At 42.2% G+C, this 20,561-nt stretch overlaps 1 protein-coding gene across 4 annotated transcripts in view; it reads right to left on the reverse strand.

Moving 5' to 3' along the window:
• Window positions 1-2,142: 2,142 nt before the first annotated feature.
• Window positions 2,143-20,561, reverse strand: part of atp10d (ATPase phospholipid transporting 10D) — a 37,516-nt gene continuing 19,097 nt past the window's right edge. For all 4 annotated transcript variants that reach the window (XM_074661697.1, XM_074661696.1, XM_074661695.1 and 1 more), the window contains 12 exons: window positions 18,847-19,528; window positions 18,611-18,717; window positions 15,627-15,753; window positions 15,341-15,525; window positions 13,348-13,648; window positions 12,615-12,691; window positions 11,924-12,049; window positions 9,716-9,916; window positions 7,966-8,046; window positions 6,863-6,967; window positions 6,516-6,703; window positions 2,143-5,184 (listed from right to left, as the gene is read on the reverse strand). In XM_074661697.1, the coding sequence (XP_074517798.1) occupies window positions 4,989-5,184; window positions 6,516-6,703; window positions 6,863-6,967; window positions 7,966-8,046; window positions 9,716-9,916; window positions 11,924-12,049; window positions 12,615-12,691; window positions 13,348-13,648; window positions 15,341-15,525; window positions 15,627-15,753; window positions 18,611-18,717; window positions 18,847-19,528 (2,376 nt within the window). In that variant the 3' untranslated portion in view covers window positions 2,143-4,988. The remainder of the gene's footprint in view (window positions 5,185-6,515; window positions 6,704-6,862; window positions 6,968-7,965; window positions 8,047-9,715; window positions 9,917-11,923; window positions 12,050-12,614; window positions 12,692-13,347; window positions 13,649-15,340; window positions 15,526-15,626; window positions 15,754-18,610; window positions 18,718-18,846; window positions 19,529-20,561) is intronic.

Below are 20,561 nucleotides of genomic sequence, written 5' to 3' on the forward strand. Positions count from 1 at the left end.
TGTGAACACCCTAGGTGGGCATGACGCGGCCACGACGTGACGCTGCCGTCATGCGAGCATGATGCGCGCTGTGTGGCCCCGGCGTAAGACGGCGGCGCTGCCGCTTGTTCGTCATGGTCGATGGTGTCTTTGTTCAGCCAGTGTGTAATGGTTCTTTCAGGGAGACCAAGTGTAGAGGATTAAAGTGCCTTGCACACTTTGAGACTGGTTCCATCTTGAAGCTTCAGTTGGTAGGATAATGATGAATTGCGTCGGGATCCCTCAGCAACTTTCTTTTGCTTCATGTTAACCTTTGTGACCAAAGTGGTTATGTATAACCGACGTTCTTCCCAGGTGTTCATTGCCCAAATCTTCTGAAATATCCACTGCCGCTGCTCTTCTGTAATGACTTGGCACTTGTATTAAGCTACATCAGGAATTCCCAAAGTGGTGTGCATGCACCCCTAGGGGTACACAAGCTGCCTCTAGACACTGCACAACAGGCATACTGTAATACCGGTCAAATGATGTTATGATTACTAATATTATGTTCAAGTGAGATTTTCATTAAATAAAAAACACAAAAGTAAAGAGGATCCTTTGTAATTTTTATAGTTATACACATCATTTGTAGCTGTTAGATTACAATACGGTATTCTAATCTTTCTTAATTAGATCATGTAATGTGGAAAAAATGAGACAAAAACTGTAGATGAAATATTGTTTGAAAAGACAGAAAAGAGTTAACAGAAAGCCTATCACTTGTAATGCTAGCTTCATGGACTTAGCTATTTTGCTGACTAAAAAGACTGAATAACTATGCAATATTTATAGCCTAGCCTATATTATAGTAAACCTCATCACTTAGCAATAGGGGACCAGCCCTGAATCATGGAAATAACTTCAGTGGCTAGGTAGATTTTCGTTCCTCTTGACGCAGCCGCCATCTTGAAAAGCTTGTAAAATTGCCTAAATCACATTGTCTTTTGATTTAGGCAAAATAAAACGGCCTAAGTCACACTCTGCTGTCCCACTTTCACATTGAAAAAAACATAATGACGCTATTTTATCGTGCTTTTATTGAGTCTGTTTTATCCTTTGCACTAGTGTCATGGTTTGGTACTCTGCCTCTGAAGGACAAAAATAAGCTGAGTCAGATTATTAAATGGTCCAGTCGGCTGATTGGCGAGTCACAGCTGAGTTTAGAGTCTCTGTAGAGCGCTTGGTGGATCCTGTTGGGTCTCAAAACTATGGTGTACGGTCATAGACCTGCTCTACATATAAAGTGTCTTGAGATAACTTCTGTTGTGATTTGACGCTATACAAAAATAAATTGATTTGATTTGATTTGATTTGTATACCAGACAGTTACAGCGGATAGCCAGCTACATTTCACAAGATGACTCCCATCCTCTGTCGGGTGAATTCCAGCTTCTCCCATCTGGTCGGAGGTTTAGGGTCCCAAAGTGCAGAACAAAGCGCTACAGGAACAGTTTTGTTCCAGCTGCAATAGTTCACTTAAATAAGTCATAGCAGTTTTTGCACATACTTATTTATGGAAGTTTATCCCTTTTCTCATTTTATTGTGTCTTTTCTGTCCTGATATTTCAGTAGTGTTTTATACTGTTGTTGTGGCCTTCTCTTTTTGCTGGGTCCTGTTTCCAGTAAGCCCTTGAGTACCCCTTGTCATGTTTTTGGTATGTCTGTCTCTTGTCTGTGCTCTACCTCATTGTCGATACGGATGTCATCTTTTTTTTTTTTTTGCTGCAAAACAAATCTACCTACGGGTACAAATAAAGTCACCTGAACCTGAACTCTTGACATAGGCCATTATACTACAGGGGTAGAATCGCATGATCTGTTCAACTGAGGATGTAGGCGATTTTACCAGAGGTGGCCTGCATCATGACGAGATGATTTAGGCAAAAAAATTATTTTCGTCAAAAAATGACTTGGGCCATTATTTTAGGAAGGTGACGTTGTGCGTCTGTATCACATGCCGAGGGGCGTCACAAAGCGTTGGTATTTGACACCGTGGGAATGAGAACGGGCTGGTCAAACCACCATTCCTCTGCTTGGCTGAACTAACAACAACTACATGAAACTCAGTGTAGGAGTCATCAGGAGTTTAATTTTCTTGATTTAGTTGAAGGTTAACAAATATTTGTTATTATGGTATTTATTTCAAAATGACAGCGTTAATTCAAAATCCACTACAAACCTTTCACATCTCATATGGCTGTCTATTGTCTAGTATTAACACATATTTGTTGTCTAAACAGCAGTGTCCTGGAACAGATGCGTTAAAGATGTTATAAAAAAAATATTAGTGTACCTTCAGATGAAGCTGCATCTGCTAAAGTAGAGGAGAAAAAGTGATTTACAATTTGCCTCTTATTCACACACACACGCACCACGGTGGAGTTACCATGCGAGGCGCTGCCATCCTAACTTAACTTAAGGGCCACACCAACACCAGACAGTCTTAATCATTTTGAAATTTTAGAAATGTGAATGTATTTTCTACTATTCCAGGCATCCAGCAGTTTCCACTCACCTTTACACAATATGAAAATCAATGGGCAGACTCTTGAAATCTGTGGTGTAATCCATCACAGTGAACATCAAGTCTGAATTCATTTTCAAATCAATCAACTACATTACCATGTCAGCATAATATAACCTAATGCAGACTTGATTGACTGTACAACTCAAGCACATTTCAAGTGTCTGCCAATTGATTTTCATACTTTACAGAAATGAATGGAAACCAATGAAGGATAGCAACAATACCTCCAACAATGTAAAACTGTACAATATGAAAACAGTCTGTAAAAATGTCAAGTAAACATGATTTGTAGTTATAGAGGTAAAACTCACAAACACAATGTCACTGACCCTGTACATTAATAATTCATCACTGGATATTTGAGTGCATTTGTTGCAACCTTGTAAAATTTAAACTGCAGTACAGAGGATAATAAACCAAACTCAATCATGGGTTGAAATAATAATATTTAAATAACAGTGAGCTGTAAAATATTACAAATTAGGGACTGCTGGGGGACAAAATCACCTTTAAATGATTTAATCTGATCTGTGTTAAGAATGTACCTAAGAAACAGCTCAGCATCAGTCTTTGTTCCAATGCTGTAGTATTGTCATGTCCTTCATGTAGAGACAGAAACAGCCTTTGTTGAGTGTCGATTACAGCAACACAAATAGAGCAAATCAATAAGCAGAATCTCTTTGGCTACATCCACACTGCAAGGTTTGATATTAACCTCCATCTTAGTTCAAGGATCACCCATCTCCATGACAACTGAGCAACTCCATCCACTGAGGAAGGCCACACGTTTTGGTTGAAAGCTTTGGAAACAACATTTTTTTTTTTTATTGTCAGGCTGCTGTTTCCAAGATGGAGAATGAACCTTCAAGCTCAACTTGTAGCTTATTTTTATATCATAGTTTTGGTTCTCCAGCGCGTAGACGCAGCTCTCTGTAGCCATATGCTACCAGCTCAGCACCAAAAAGCGAAAGTGAACAAAGTGGCTGTCAAAAAAAAGTCAAGTATCCACAGAACCAGCTGAAGAGACAGATGATTTTGGCTACAGTTAGATTGAGTATTGAACTTGCATTCATCAGGTGGACACAAACGCCACTCCAGTGGGACGCTAATGTTGTGTAAGTAGTTTTGTTAACAGTTTCAATGCTACATTCTGATTTATTGGCAAGATCATATTTTTTTTTATTCATGACCCATATAATAAATCATTACCTCCGCCCAGGCCAAAGGTTTTCACCGGCACTGGTTTGTTTGAAATTTGAAAGAAATTTTTTGGAGGAGTGGGGTGTGGCACAATGAACAATCCATTCGATTTTGGTTGCGATCCGGATCATGATCTGGATTAAGGATTTTTTTACGTACTCCGATCAGTCTGAGCATTAAGACCACAGGGTTTAACACATGCACAGTGTAACTGATGACGCCTCTGAGAGCAGAGAGATACGTGTGTGGATGTGTGGCGATACTCCGAGGTGCGGCGGGAGCTGCCAGCCGTCCACGGTGAGAAAGAAAAAAGCGGTAGATGACGGGATGAGTGACAACGTAGTGTAACGTTATACAGACATAACAAGGCTGCTCAATGAGAGAGGCGTCCGTCGATATGTTACACGGAAACACGCCGTGTTAATAACAAGCCGACCACCTCACGGTACCCCCAGCTGTGAGCTGTGTTTTAAAGTCACACGTAGGCGCTCTCCGAGTGCCATTCTAGTATTACAGCTGTGACACAGTGACACTCATGCTCTTCTGAAAGTAAATCAATAAAAATGTGATTTGACTAATTTGATTGCACATGCATGTACTGAGGTCTGCCACCTCTGTGTCATTATACCCCCCCAATGTGAATGTAGCCTTGATAGCGTCCATCAGTCCTGCAGATTTCCTGCTCCATCCAGTCTGCTGGCTCACAATGTTCACTGTAGTACAAACTGCAGGCCAGTAGGCCAGTCTTATTCTTTTATGATGAATGTCAGAAGATTAATAAGCTGATGATTTCTTCATGTTCAAATGATACACACAGCTCCTTTAAAATATGAGTCTTTACGTATTTCACACGATGGTCATGTTTCACAGCTTTCTGTTCCCGTAAATGCTTGGTGAGATATTACACAGGTACTCACTATTCTGATTCATTCCGTGAGTAGAACATGTCCAATTTTCTTTATAATTAGTCTCAACAAAGTTCTTTGGTTGTTGACATCAGCAGTGTGTGTAGATAGCTGGGGAGTGCAGTAGTGCAACAGAAAGAGAATATCCATATATAGCCTTTTATTGCACTTGAATCCAGCATGTCAGTATCTTTATGTGTTTTCTAAACTTTCAGGTCTTTCTTTCCCTACAGAGGTATCAGTCTCTGTGTGTGTGTGTGTGTGTGTGTGTGTGTGTGTGTGTGTGTGTGTGTGTGTGTGTGTGTGTGCGTGTGTGCGTGTGTGTTTAGGGGACATCAGGACACCACTGAGGCTGTGCTGGGCTCCAGGCCGGGGTTGTCGGCACACACCGGCAGCCTGTTGACTCTGGACTGGCTCAGGTTCCAGCGCTGCATTTTCTTGCGGTACTTCTCTGAATCCGCTTTGTCCATCTGAGCTGATTTCAGAACAGCCGAGGGGTTTAAGGTGTTGTACAGAGCTCGGAATAACAGCCTGCAGAGAAGAACACGCAGGACAGTGTGAGATTCAGACTGTGGTTTCACATGGATCAGTAAATGGTTAACTCAGGGAGGGAGGATGGCACATTCAACACCCAACAGAAAAACAATTCCTTTCACTTGGCTATCTTGACCACTATAGAGCTGTGTCCCTTTTCATGCTTGGCCTCCTTCAAAGAATAAAAGAACTTAGCAAGTTCAATGATTAAACGTAGCCTATTGTTTGTTGCATGCCACCCAGAATTGTTTGGGTTGAGATATATACTTTAGTGCAGTATGTCTACTTCAATCTTTGGCATGTTTCATATAATTCAGCATACTGTAGTTTACTTGAACATTAATTCTTAAGCCGGACGGACCCGGTACCGGGCTCTAAACGGGTCGTACTCTGTGGCGTAGTTACAAAAAAGTCGCACTGGAAGATGATGTATTTATAGAACATATGCATGCCACACCGTTTTGAAAACCTGAGGTCTTCAGCTTTCAGAATCTGTAAACCAACTGTATGTTGTCCAAACTATGTCTTATTACGAAGTATTTTAACAATAAAGTCGTACAGAAGTAAACTTTGTAAATATAAGAACAAGTTGAACAAGATCAAAGGATATGCGCTAATTTTCTCAAAACTCTACAATATCATGCTTGGTATCGTTGGAAACTACAAATTCTGAGCTTTCCAACGCACCTCGTTTCACAGACACATCGGGTGAATCCAAGCCCCCAGGAAGAGCGCCTGTCGTTGATCCCAATTTTTGTAGCGACCAAACGGCGGTACTACAACTTCCGTGTCCATCATGTGATGCCATTGGGCCCAAAAAGATTTTTTCCCATAGACTTACATTGGGAAAGAGACGTCTGTAACTCAGCGGATAATTTTTTTTTAGGTAAATCAACTCCCCAGTATGAACACTCTAACAGCCCTTATTTAAATCATTAGGCCCTAAAAGTTGTAAAATGCACTAATAGCTGAATCCAGAGTTATTTCCCTTCCTCCGTTCATGTGAATGAGACCCAGACCGAGGCTGAGCGAGGGCTGAGAGGCGGAGTTAGCAAGCCGTGACGACAGCGTGACGGTTGTGACCCCGTGACCGAGCGGACGCTACTGCGCCTGCTCTATGGGCCCAATGGATGTGGAAGATCGCCGGAAGATCCGGGTACTTTTCCAGTCGGAAGTCGAGCCATTTTGGCTTCTTGCGCCACTGAGCAACTTTTATTTCAACTTTTACTTCACAGTTTTAATAACACATGTCTAGAGCTATGCATGCATGTGTGTTGTGTGCACATTCAGTCGTGTATTTGAGGGTGTGTGTGTGTGTGTGTGTGTACCTGGGTAATAGAGCTGTGACAGTAGTGAGAGCACATACGATGTAGAAAAGAGGCTCAGACATCTGGAGTGTTTCCACCCCCACAGGGTTTGTGGGGGGGCTGCAGGTCACACAGAACACACTGAAGAGTAGCACAAAGCCAAAGTAGAAACCACCACTGAGCACCAACACCAGCCCATGAATCCAAGTCTGCAAAACAGAACAGGGTTTTAGTGTGGAGTCTTAATGTCACTTCTTGTCTGGACTCAGATCATAATTTTTGCACACAATTCTTTGGTATCCTTGGTTTGCATGCATAACAACCAACCACACAATTCATAATTCCTATTGTACAGCAGTGTGTCTGACCAGAGTGTGACTCTCGATGACTTGGTGCAGTAGGATGATGAGGAGAGCTGAGGCGTTGATCGGAGAGCCAAAGGACAGCTCACTAACGCTCGATCCCGCGTATACCTGAGACAAACATCACAACAGTCTGTATGAGAAGTGTTTATTACTATGTGATTTGAAATATGATGCCATCACAATCAGCTGTAAGGCTGTCACTTAGAGGGGTCTTAAGACAAAGACAGTGTTGAAAAACAGTACACAACAGTGAGTACCCATAGATTTCGACAGGCAGCTAAATGACCCGGGACTTCATTTATAAAACAGAGCGTAGGATCCACACGAAATGTTTGCGTATGTACAAATGAGGAAATGTACATATGCCAAAAAATATTCTGATTTATAAAACCATGCGTACCCAAAAAATCCCTAACACAAAACTGGCGAAAAAGAGTTTAACCACAATCCAGTACTACAATGTTCACAGTCTTTTCACAGGTTTTCAGTTATTATTTTCCAAAATTTATAATGTGTTTAGAAACAAATCTCTGAATTTCCTTTACAAGGCCTTTACGGGCCCTGACACACCAAGCCGATGGTCGGCCATCGGTAAGACATGTCACTCTGATCGGCTTTTCAGCTTAAACGAATCAGTGCACGAGAAGAAAAGCAAACCGACGAGTAAAGTCAAGAGGAAAAACACAGAAGGCTCTTCTCATTTGTGTGACCTGTCGGGGAGCTACAGCCAATGAGGGCGCAAGACACGAGTTTTTATATTTTATGAATTGTTGACATTTTATTCATCCACCACATTATTAGACACTATTTTTTCTGATGACAAAATGTCCTGAAATACTTGAACACAGAATTCAGAAAAATTTAAACGGAAAACACAGAATTTGGTAAAAAATAAAACTGATTTATTTATTTTTATATATATATATATCCCAATTTCTGCCTATAAAGTGGCGTACGCATATTTCAAGCCCTTGTTTGTGCATACGCAACGGTAATAAATGAGGCCCCTGGTCACCACACATATAAAGAGAATCAATGGATTAAAAACAGCGTTGAAGGAACTATTTGACAGAACAATAGGATTTAAAGAAGGATTTTTGACTTACGAAGTAAGGCACGAAGAAGCAGATGAGGCTTTGGTAAAAGGCATCCAGGACTGTAATCCAGAACATGTAGGGAACGTAGGCCTGCAGAGAAAGTCAAGACAGCTGTCAGACTTTAGTAACACTGACCTCAGTATCTTAAAACATAAAGAAGCTCATAAATATGTAAATAAATGCAGTAAGTCCAGTCAGGTAAACTCCTGTATTGAGGAACCTGTTGGAGGAAGTTTATACCAAATAACTGTCCTCTGCCTCAGATATTATGATATATATAATTAAGTGTTCTTTATTAAACTGGTTGTTTCTTAGAAGCCAATAATAGATACTGAACCTGTTGAGACCCGATGATACCTTTAGTACTGATATCATTCTGGGTCACAGGCCCCGTTCAGACCTGGTATTAACGTGCGTCCTCAGTGGTCGGATCACAAGTGGACAGCTTTAAGTACAGGTGTGAACGCGCTCAAGACGCACCGAGATCTGTTCGCTCAGACCACATTCAAAGGTGGTCTGGGACACATATGGCCGCATTCTTTTAGCAGTGTGTAGTGAATGTGTCCTGGGCCACATTAAGGACCGCCTACTCTACTGACGTCCCGCTGGAATCCACAGGGTCTCACTGAGTTCCTCATGTGAATAGACAGGCCGACGGGTATGCCTTGCAGCATGACAAAACGGGCTCCTCATTGAGCAAAGACACGTCCAAAAAAAAAACAATTTAACGTCTCTGTCGTCACTGAGGAGCCAAAATGAAAGTTTTTGCGACGTCTTTTTTCAAAACGTCTTTTTTAACGTTCAGCTATTGATGTCAACCTGAGCTGCACGTCCACAGACGTCCAAAAGGTGTCCTAGTCAGACGTCTAGATATTGAACCCATTTTGCACGTCCGCAGACGTCCAAAAAGGCCCCTAACCAGATGTCCAAAAAGGCCCCTAACCAGACGTTCAAATATTGAACCCAACTTGCACGTCAACCAGACGTACAAAAGTGGGTCTGGACTGACGGACGTTATACAGACTGGGTCTGCGCTCGCCTGTATTCTGTCGGTACAACTGTATTTTATTAAAATATGTCTTGTTTATATATCTACAGACTGTCAGACTAGACATGGGAAGTGCATTATTATCGTACTGTCGGTGATGTGTGGGTGTTTTTGTTCCGCTGCTCTGCACGGAGCTGACACCCACCCGCCCGCTTGCTCGCTCTCCTCACCGGCTCTCTGAAGCTCTGTGCTCCGCTGTTGTCTGGCAAAGGCAGCGGTACCGCCGGCGCGGAGGTCCCCGAGGACCGCCGGTCCAATAACCTTATATTTTGATGTTAATAAAATGTTCCCAAATTCACGAATATGTAGAATATTACTACTGACATTCATGTAATATTACATCACAACGTCTGCTGTATTAGTCGTATGTTTACTACGTGTTTATTTGCATATAGAGCGGGGAAGTGAGATCGGATCACAAGTGGCCACTGGAGACGCATGTGGAGACGCATTCTAATGCCAGGTGTGAACAGACGTACTTAAAGCTGTCCACTTGTGATCCGATCACTGAGGACGCGTGTTAATACCAGGTCTGTACAGGACCACAGTTTGGCTCACTGTGGTACCATTTCATAAGCTTTTCCATTCCTTAGGGAACTGAATTATTGTAAGAAATGTTTGACATAACATAAATAAATGTAGCAAAATACTGAACAATAGCAGCTGTGATTGCAGGTTTTTGAAATGGCAGGTTTGTGTGTGCACAGTCACCTTGGAGGTCTGCACAGTGCGGTAGAGCTCAGGCAGCTCCATCAGAGTGTCTGCAGGCGTGACTCGGTCCAGGACGCCGTAGATGAGAGGAGGAACGGAGGTGAAGAGCAGGTTGAAGAGGATAAGCACCCAGGCGTTGGTCATGACGCTCCCAGAGAAACCACAGAAGAACTGATACCAGAACAGCAGATTCACATACATCTGCAACACAGTCAGACACACAGACAGCAGTGAGGATTCTCATTCAACATCTTGATTGGTTCTTTTTTATGTTAGTTGTCTTTTGTAGTGCTTGTGCCAAACCAGCGTTCACAAAAGCAGAATAAAGAAATCCAGGATAAGAGAGAAAGCGAGGCTTGACCTACAGTAGTCTAGTCAGTTCATCCTGGCTTAATAGGTTTCACGAAGGCCAAGCCAGGCTGAGGAGGGGCGACTAGGTTGAGCCAGGTGGAAGTAATTCAGATAGATGCGTATTCACGGCTTTCTGCAACAGACCACGAGGTCGATCACAGATTTACTGATGCTGAAATGGAGTCTACGTGTTCCGCGTACTTTAAACCCAGTGAGAAACATCTACTAATGGAAGATTACGATGAAGTAAAGCATATAATATGTAGAAAAGGAGACATGACCGTCGGCCGCTGCAATAAAACAGCAGCAAAAAAACGTGTCAGACAATAGCGGACCAACTCAATGCGTAAGTAGCCTAAAAATAGACTATAATGTTACATTCACTAACCGCTGCTGTTTACTGAAACCGTCATAATTAAACCATTTAAGGAGTTACTGTCACTTCGCCTTAAAAGTGTTATTAATTAATTATTATATTTATATTATAATTATTATATTATATAACAATGATTAATACATTAGGGCTGCACGGTGGTGCAGTGGTTAGCACTGTCGCCTCACAGCTAGAGGGACCGGCTTGGGGCCCTTCTGTGTGGAGTCTGCATGTTCTCCCAGTCTTAGTGTGGGTTTTCTCCGGGTTCTCAGGTTTCCTCCCACAGTCCAAAGACATGCAGGTTAGGTTAATTATTGACTCTAAATGTCCTGTAGGTGTGAATGGTTGTCTGTCTCTCTGTGTCAGCCCTGTGATAGTCTGGAGACATGTCAAGGGGGTACCCCGCCTTCACCAAATGTCAGCTGAGATTATCCAGCCCCCCTGCGACCCCGAATGTGATAAGCGGTTACGGATAATGGATGGATGGATAGTCTTGTCCATAGTTTGAGAATTAGATCGAGTTGTTTTATTTAGGGTATCTATAAGGTGGGTTTATGGTCGCTGTAGTGACGCTGGCGCGCGCCAGAAAATTACATCATCACAGCTTTCGCATCATGTGCAAAGGCTGCGCAAGTTGTCGCGCCACCTGGTAGTGCACCTCTGAATTTTTGTAACTATTTGCCCACTGCACGCGCTGCGCCTTCGAGGGAAGACTGGCCGAGCAGGCTGGCCTGTACAGACATCTCTGCGACTTTTCACTGAGGGACCAGAGGGGCAGTCACATGTCATTAAATACTTGGAAAGAAATAGGCAACACATTGGGGAAAGAAGAGGCTTTTTGCCGCAGCCTGTCGAATGAAATGACGGATCACAATTTGCGGTAACGTTATTCCGGTTCGTTGACTTCTTGCTCATCCACAGACTATTTTGTTTCTACACCACCTGGCTTTTCGGAGCGTACTGCAACGATCATAAGCTCTGAAAAAGGACCGGAAAAGAGCCGTCATCTGTAGCTGCTGTAATCCGATAAAAACGTCTACCAATCACTGCCTCGCGGTCCGCTTGGAAAGAACCAATCAGATGCCTCCCTGTCTCCCTGCTTGTTCTCTACCCTTGGCGTGCATCAGCCTGAACTCAAAGCGCGTCGGCGCCGCACGTTTACTGGAGGATGGAAGAGAAAAGTCAGCCCTGCAGTAGCACTGCCGCGGTTACTTGTCATGAGGCAGCGTTGTTGAGTTGACGTCCTCTCTCCGCTCTGTGTCTGTGAAGTAGTTACGATGTGGCGGTGCTCGTGCATGTGGTTGGGGGGGCGTTGCCTTGGAAGGAGCCCCGAGTGGAGGGGGGGTTTAGACGGAGCTCCTGAGGCGATGCTACTTTCAAATGATACTAGCTTTCCAACATCGTCGACCCTATCTTTAAATCAAGCTATTTTACAAGCATTTTAAACACACAGAGACTAAGTAGAGTCGGTAAAGACCTCTTACCACATTCTTGTAGATGAAATAGTGGATCATGTTTGAAAGACGAGAGTAACACCAGTGGCCATGGACCAGCAGCAGCCTACTGAGGTGTTTAAACCTGGAGATAGCAAAGTCACTGGACATCACAGCCTGGGGAACGATACACAGAGACAAAAATATTACTGACTGCTTCATACACAATAGGTGCTAGTAAGGAAAACAAAAAAAAAACAAGCATCTCCTTGCAACTGTAATATTACAGACGCCAATATGACCACAAAGTGTCTTCTTTCAAACTTCTAGTTGAATCTTACGAGCTCTGGCAGTTTTAGAGATAAGAGGAGTGTAGAGAGTTTACATAAACAATGTATATTTTAGTGCACCATTTTCAGCCTACAAAATAGGCATGAGTCCTTGTTCTGTGATTGTCTCCACTGTGGCAACTGGATAAGGTATGTACTAGTTAGATAGTTTGAAACTTTACGGTTCACAATGTGAAAAATTGTCTTTGGCTTCACCACAATCAACATGACTTACAAATGAGACAATAGTAAGAAACCGTAAAAACACTGGGGAAGCTTGGATTTCAATCATATGCAAACAAATACAGTTCAGTAAGTCAATTATCAAACAACAACAGCAACCTTCATGTCATTTATAAAGACTGATGTCATTTTGGTAAGTGTTCTGTCCGGATGAATCTAGCGGTCATTACCTGCATGCCCTCCTGACCAGATATCCCGATGCCCACATCAGCCACCTGAATCATGCTCACATCATTGGCTCCATCACCTAAATGACAAAAACAGTTTTTCATTGCTCTCCATGTTTAGGTATGTACAAAGCATATTACATAGTAGAAGATGTTATCCATAATTAATTAAATTAAATCAATTGTTGTTTTGTCCACCAGTTATTAACAGGTCTAACAATTACAAAAGGTTACAGAATTGTAATCCTAGTTCTATAAGCACAGGCAGAGCCCTCTACTGGACTCTATGGGTAATACCCTTCTCCAGTCACACACGCATATGCCAGCTGAACTTGGCAACAAACGTAGTCGGCCAATCAGGATCTGCACATCACTGTCATTCTAACCACGCCTGCAATGTGGTTACGGGGTTACTTGCTTTGGAGAAATTAACCTATGTGGTCAGAGGGAAATCAAATAAATTCAGGGAAGTATGGGACACTTTTATGCAATTCCTGGAAGCACCTATAAAATATTACTATACCTGTTATTAATATTTACTCTTTTTTATCTTTTTTTCCCGTGAATATGTGATGTTGAGGGTGGGGGGAGAGGGTGTTATAAAAGTCAATATATGTATTCTTTCTATGTTAAAAAAAACAATAAATATAATGTTAAAAAAAAGACACTTCAAGTTGTTTGAAATAATTATTCATGAACAGGCATCATGTGTTAAGACTTCCCTGCAAGTCCTTACCTACAGCCAGGGTCATGACACCAAGCTGGTCCCGGATCAGGCGGACCACCTGGCTCTTCTGCAGCGGAGTGGACCTGCAGCAGATGACTGCCTTGCACTTACAGCTCAGCTCCAGGAAGTTGCTCTTCAGCTCCTCCTGCAGGGCCCAGTCCAGCGTCCGTCCATCTATAACCAGAATGAAGGCTGCCACACCGCCTGAGGAGGATTCCCCAGGATTCCCTGCTGCAGTCGGTTCAGTGAAACCGTCCTCACCACGCTGCACTTCCAGTTTGAGCTCCTCAAGTAAAGCTGCACACATATCCTGATGTGTGAAAGAAAAATCCATCAGTACTGTATCATGGAGTTACAGGTCTTTCACTTCACTGCATTTATCCAAATGTATGCAATTACATTTGGTTTGTTTTTGTAGTTTTATCCTTCAAGCAGCTGGGGTTGAAGATTGGGTTTATAGCTGTCGGAACTATTCAGGAAAAAGATATCTCAACAACCTCTGGGTAGATTGCGATGAATTCAGCCCCCAGAGCAGGGGTCAGCAACCTTTACTATCAAAAGAGACATTTTAGGCCAGAAACAATAAAAAAAAAATTGTCTGGAGCTGCAAAACATTTGAGCATTGTAATGAAGGAAACACAGCCTATTAAGTCTAATGCAGTGAGGGCCCAAGTGCAAATGAGAGGCAGGACATTGAAGAAACATCTCAGGACATTTGGCCGGATGCTGCTGCTGGCTTTTCAGCAAATGCAGCGTGCTTGTTCTGGAAATGTGTTTTAATTACTTTTTTGTGGTAGAGTCTGTCCACGCACTATTAAATTCTCTATGTTCCTCCGAGACTTTTCTTTTTTGGATTTAGAATCCATAGCTAGCTTATTGAGCTATCGATGTTCGGCAAAATTAGAGGATAAGGCACCAGGCCGTAGATGACGCACATTTTGGTTGATGGAAATGATAAAAAAAAATTAAAAAAATTATTTAGTGTATATGCTACAGATTGACAACTGGAGAATATAAGAATCACCGTAGACCTACAAGATAATAATGATAAATGGAAATGAAATTCTTTTAATAGCTGTTATTCCTACTTTGGCCCTCACTGCATTAGACTTATATACTATATACTTAGACTATAAACTGTGTTACCTTCATCACAATGCTCAAATGTTTTGCGGCTCCGGATATATATTTTTTTTCTTTTTGCCTAAAATAGTTCTTTTGATAATAAAGGTTGGTGACCCCTGGTCTAGAGGATGAGTCCTGTTGTGTGACCTTGACCTTTCCTCTAACAGCACCTTCAAGTCGCACACACAATATATATTTCACATTATATATTCACATCCATCCATCCATCCATCCATTCATTTTCTTCCAATTATCCGGGCCGGGTCACGGGGGGGCAGCAGACGCGAAGGAGCAGCGGCTCTACTCCGAGCTCCCTCCCAATATTCTAATGTCTACTGTGTAATGAAATGCGATTTAAATATGTTAATGCATCTGTAGTGTTATTTACAAATAGGCTCTACACTTTATTTTAATCCTACTACTCCTTGGACTAGGGTGTTGAATGGGCAGACAGGCTGACCTGACCTAGTCATTATTATACTCTACTACCAGCAGGAGAAAAGCTAGTTTGCACATGTAAACACTGTAATGTAACACTGTAAACTTACACTATGCAACATGACTTTTTCATGGACAAAATAGTTACAAGTAGGCTCAACACATTTTAAAAAGCTACTGTATGTATCAGAACAGCCACTAAGATAACCAAGCCAACCATGTCCACAACTTATAGATTCAGTGTTTAGCACTTGCAGAATGAGGGAATGAGGAGATGACAATAAACCACGTAAACAGTAGCTAGAGAGCTGAATAAACAAGCTGAGAGGAAGAGGCGTAAAAGGGCAATGCAAGACCAAACAACAGTCATAGATCAACGTTTCATCATTTCCAAATAAGCCCTATAACGGTGCTACAGTACAGTCCCTTAGCCACTGACCTTGCTTCCACAGCTGGCTGTCAGCAGCTCGTCGTTGGGACGAAGGAGTTTGCAGGCGTAGGCGATGTTGATGGCTGTCTCCTTTTTGTCTCCGGTGAGGACCCAGACTTTGATCCCAGCCCTCTGAAGAGCTTCAATGGTCTCTGGGACATTCTCCTGCAGTCTGTCTACTATCCCTGTGGTGCCTGAACACACACAAACACAGAGACAAAGCACTTTAAGTATCACCGCTCCCAGCTCTGATACAAGTTGTCCGTGTGTCGGCCGCAGCGAGCGGCTGTCCTACCCAGCAGGGTGAGTTTGGTCTCCAGTCTCTGAGCTGAGTCCAGCAGCAGCTCCTCTCTGTTCTCTATACTGCTCTCTGCCAGCTGCTGTCCCTTCAGCCACACCTCATACTCCTCCTCTTCCAGAACCTGCTCCACACACAGAACACACACTGAGTAACACCATCATCTTTTTACATACATTCACTCCTGAGCAGACTACTAAGCCATCTTTAGGAAGAGTTGAGCCAATTCTATAGCAGTGGCTAGAACAGAGTATGTGAGCGGGCACTGCTCACACAGCTGCATGACGCTTCACTTCATGAATGAGACATGAGGAAAATAAACCAACCCCTTAAAACTGCAGACGATCAATCACAAATGTAACTAAATGTACAGTCAGTAGTCATGTCTCTCAGAAAAATGTTTTAATGTGAAAGGTTGTCTGTCGTGGTTGCCTTCAGGCTATGTCAACGATAACTAGAATGGCACTCGGAGAGCGCAGACCTCCGCCAAGGTGCGTGACTTTAAAAACAGATCACAGCTCACAGCTGGCGGTACCGTGAGGTGGTCGGCTTGTTATTAACACGGTGTGTTTCTATGTAACGTATCGGCGGATGACTCTCTCATTCAGCAGCCTTGTTATGTCTGTATAACGTTACACTACGTTGTCTCTCATCCCGTCATCTACCGTTTTTTTTTCTCACCGCGGACGGCCAGCAGCTCACGCACCTCGATGTCTCGCCACACATCCGCACACGTATCTCTCTGCTCTCTGGAGGAAAGAGGCGGGGTTATGCATTATCAACGCGTCATCTGCTACACTGCGCATGTGTTGTACCCTGTGGTCTGAATGCTCAGGCTGATCGTAATCCTTAAAAATATTCCTGCATCTGGATCATGATCTGGATCGCCACCAAAATTGAATGGATTGTTCATTATGCCTTACTCCATCCCTCCAACAAATTTCATTCAAATCCATCGCAAACTTTTGGAGTAATCCTGCTAACAGAAGGACAGACAGACAGACAGACGCCGGTGAAAACATAACCTCCTTCCAAGGCCCTTGGTCTTGAATGACAGTGCTTTGCATTTGGTATTAGCAGGTCTATGCTGCACTAAGTGCAATACACTTCTTCACTTTTTCTGTGTTATTTTTCAATTTAAATATGGCATGGAAAATTCATGTCACATGAAAACCAATTCATTCAGTTGATAAAAGCTAAATAAGTGCCCATTACATAGAGTTATTGAATACTGCAGAAATGAGTTAACATTTTAGCACTTCCGGTTCCCTCGTCTGGACGTCAATGGGCTTTTTGAATGAGTTTTTAGTGAGATGCCTAAAATAAGGTCTGTGGTTAACTCGAGCTTAAGAGATTTTAACATTTTATTCTGTGATATAAGCTTTTATGTGTCTGAATACGTGTAGTTGCTAACTACAAAAAATAGTACATAACGCCGACTAAAAAAATCAAATTGGCTTTTTGTGGAGGGAATCAGGGTGATGCTAACTTCCTGTTTCCTACAAAAATACGTCATCCCTGCAGCACTCTATTGGAAGGAAAGTTTGGTTCGCCTGCTTAACTGCAATAGATGCGTACGGTCGGTTCAGATTAAACCATCGGTGCAATCGCAGCAAACTCACGGACACCACTACGGCCCGAACAAGACGGAGATGCTGTTGACCGACTGCAAACTGACTGAGTGACTGACTGACTTAATGGCTCTATTCACACGTTGTTGTTCCTTTCACCATGAGTAACTATTTCTTTTAGAGATTAAGAGATGTTTGAGTTGAACTATTTTTGTTTTTGAACTGGGTTACCTTGATCAACTTTGCGTAATCTCTAAGAGAGCTCTTGTCGGACATTTTTGTGGGACTGTGGAAAAGAAACTGTGAAAAGTGTGAATATCCAGGGAGTATTTTGTTTGTTTGTTTAATGATTGTTTGTGAACCTAGCACAATTAATAAAAGAATCAATCTCTAAAAAGTTTGTTGCACAACATGCCACAATATATTTTTAATTTTATTGTGACACAGTAAATTCATATATGAAAAGGAAATACATGTAACAAGATGTATTGTATTTCACTTTGCATTTCTTTGTTTGATTTGTTTTATTTAGGAATCTTCTACATTATCCAGTCACAGATTTCCCAACTAAAAAAATCTTGTAATTAATTGTGTAGTCTGGGATAAAAATGTGTTGTTGTGGTATGAGCAGCACAGTTATTCAGAGATTTAAAGAGGCCTGTAGTCTGCATTGATCTTAAAGGTCCCATATCATATTTTCCTACTTGTATTTTGTGTTTCTACTAGAACATGTTTACATGCTGTAATGTTCAAAAAACTTTATTTTCCTCATCCTGTCTGCCTGAATATACCTGTATTCACCCTCTGAAACGCTCCGTTTTAGTGCATTTCAACAATTGCAACAGAACTGCGTTGCTAGGTAACAGCTTGGGTCCATGTTTACTTCCTGTCAGCTGATGTTATTTACATACACTGCAACAGGAAATAAACTGGGACACATTTATAATGTTTATGTTTAAAACCGTTTAATAGTCTAAATATTGTAGATTTGTGACATCACAAATGGACAGAAATCCTAACGGCTTGTTTCAAACGCACAATTTCTGAATACGGGCTGTGTGTATTTATCCGTATATTGAGCGTTTCGATAGTTTAACAGTATTTATAAAGCACCTATAAAAGACATGAAAATCTCACTTTTTACAATATGGGATCTTTAAGATAAATCTAAACCCAAATCTGCACACAATAAATATACATAGGTACAGAAATCAACACCATGCAACAAGTTTAGATCAACTATATTATTCACAAATGATCAGAACAGTGCACAGAGCTGCATACACTGATGGGACGTTAGATTTGTATTTAATTTGATCTCTAGGGCCACAGGACTTCATGATAGTAAATACTGTGTGATGAAAATGTCTTAGAAAATGTGCATTTTTGATCACTGTCCTGAAGCGTTACCTTTTTAGCGATGCAGAGAGTGCGGAGGCCTTCTCTGGCATAGCCGTCTAAATGGTTTTGGGTTTGTTCTCGGATGTGACTGTAGATCTCCTGAGCCTGATCTGCACCTGAACATAACAGAATGATACAGACAAACATTGCTATTAATATTATTATTATTTGTCAGGCAAAGACAACATACTTCAGTCAGGGCCGTATTCCCTAATGTTTTTGTCCATTTTCCCTCTGTTACTTACCTTTAGGTGTCTCAGTCAGGTCCATGATGACAGAGTCAGCTCCCTTGGTGTAAACCACCACCTGTCCTGTGAGCGGGTGGCGGACCACCACTGACATCTTCTTCCTGTTGGAGTCAAAGGGCAGGATGTGGAGTAGCTGGACAGCCAGAGAGCCAATTCCTGGCAAATCCACGAGCAGGCTCTCTGCAGAACGTCCTCTCAGGGTGCAGTGGTACGCCTTGGCTGCATGGACCAGAGCTGCCTCGTCTGGACTCTCCGCCTCATAGAGCAGTTCATCATCGCCATTACTCTCACGATCCACTTCTGTGATCAGGTCCTCCGCATCCGGGCTTGCCCCATAAGGGTTTGTCTTTTCATAATCCTCTGTCTCCCTGTCTTCCGTCTGTCCGGCATCTTCTTCTTCCACTCTGGAAGATGAGTCCAGTTTACGCCTCGTGTTGTAGGTTTCCAGGTTGCTTTCTTGAGCTGGTTCTGACCCGTCTGTGGTGCTGTTAGTGGGCGTGGAGAAGGTGAAAGAGCCAGTCTTCCCCCGGGCAAACAGCCTGCTGGTGAAGCTGCGAGGGCTGCCTTTGATCTGGGGAGGGGACAGGGTGGAGAGGGCTGACAGAGGAGAGAAGCTGAAGCGCTGGAAAATCAGTTTGATTTCCTCCAGGGACTTGAGAGGCGTTCGTGCTTCAGGCACCTGCAGGGAAAAGAAAGAAAAGAGAACATGGGATATGGGATCAGTTTTTGTTTTAAAACTATTTTTTTGTCTTTATTGGATAGTAACAGTGATAGTTATGGAAGGGGGAGAGAAGGGGGGGGGGGGAGAAAGGGTCGGATATAATACTCAGCATCGGTACATGGGCAGCCTGCTCTACCAGGTAAGTTATGTGCTCAAGGGATCTTATTTTGTAAGGGAACTCCTGAGCTGAACTGCTCAGTAAGTCATTGTTTTTAAGCAAAATGTGCTAGTTTTAAAGGTCTCATATTGTAAAAAGTGAGATTTTCATGTCTTTTATATTATAAAGCAGGTTTAAGTGATATACAAATACTGTGAAAGTATCAAAACACTCAATCCATGGAGAAATACACACAGCCCGTATTCAGAAACTGTGCGTTCGAAACAAGCCGTTAGGATTTCTGTCAATTTGTGATGTCACAAATATACAATATTTAGACCATTTCACAGTTTTAAAAGTAAACATACTAAATGTGTCCCAGTTTATTTCCTGTTGCAGTGGATGTGAATGACATCAGCTGACAGGATGTAAACATAGACCCAAGCTATTTCCTAGCAACGCAATTCCGTTGCCATTCCGTTGAAATGCGATAAAACGGAGCGTTTTAGACAGACGGTGAATACAGGTATATTCAGGCAGACAGTATGAGAAAAAGAATGTGTTTTTTGAACATTAAAGCATGTAAACATGTTCTAGTAGAAACACAAAATACAAACATGAACCTGAAAATTAGCATGACATGTCCCCTTTAAGTGAATTTATGAAAATTCATATTTCTCTCTCTTAGAGTTTAAAAAAAAGAAGAAATTCAGTGAAAAAGAGGAAATAGAAAAAGCCTGAAGAAAGAGAAAAGGATTTGTGTATATGTGTGGATATGATTTGTGTAAAGTGTAAATTTATGTTATAGAAAATAAGCAGTTGATCTAATGAATATAAACAAATAACTAAATAGTCGATTACAACCGCTCAAGCAAACAAACACAAAAACAGCAA

Source organism: Sebastes fasciatus, chromosome 15, assembly GCF_043250625.1.
Source record: "Sebastes fasciatus isolate fSebFas1 chromosome 15, fSebFas1.pri, whole genome shotgun sequence".
Taxonomy (NCBI): domain Eukaryota; kingdom Metazoa; phylum Chordata; class Actinopteri; order Perciformes; family Sebastidae; genus Sebastes; species Sebastes fasciatus.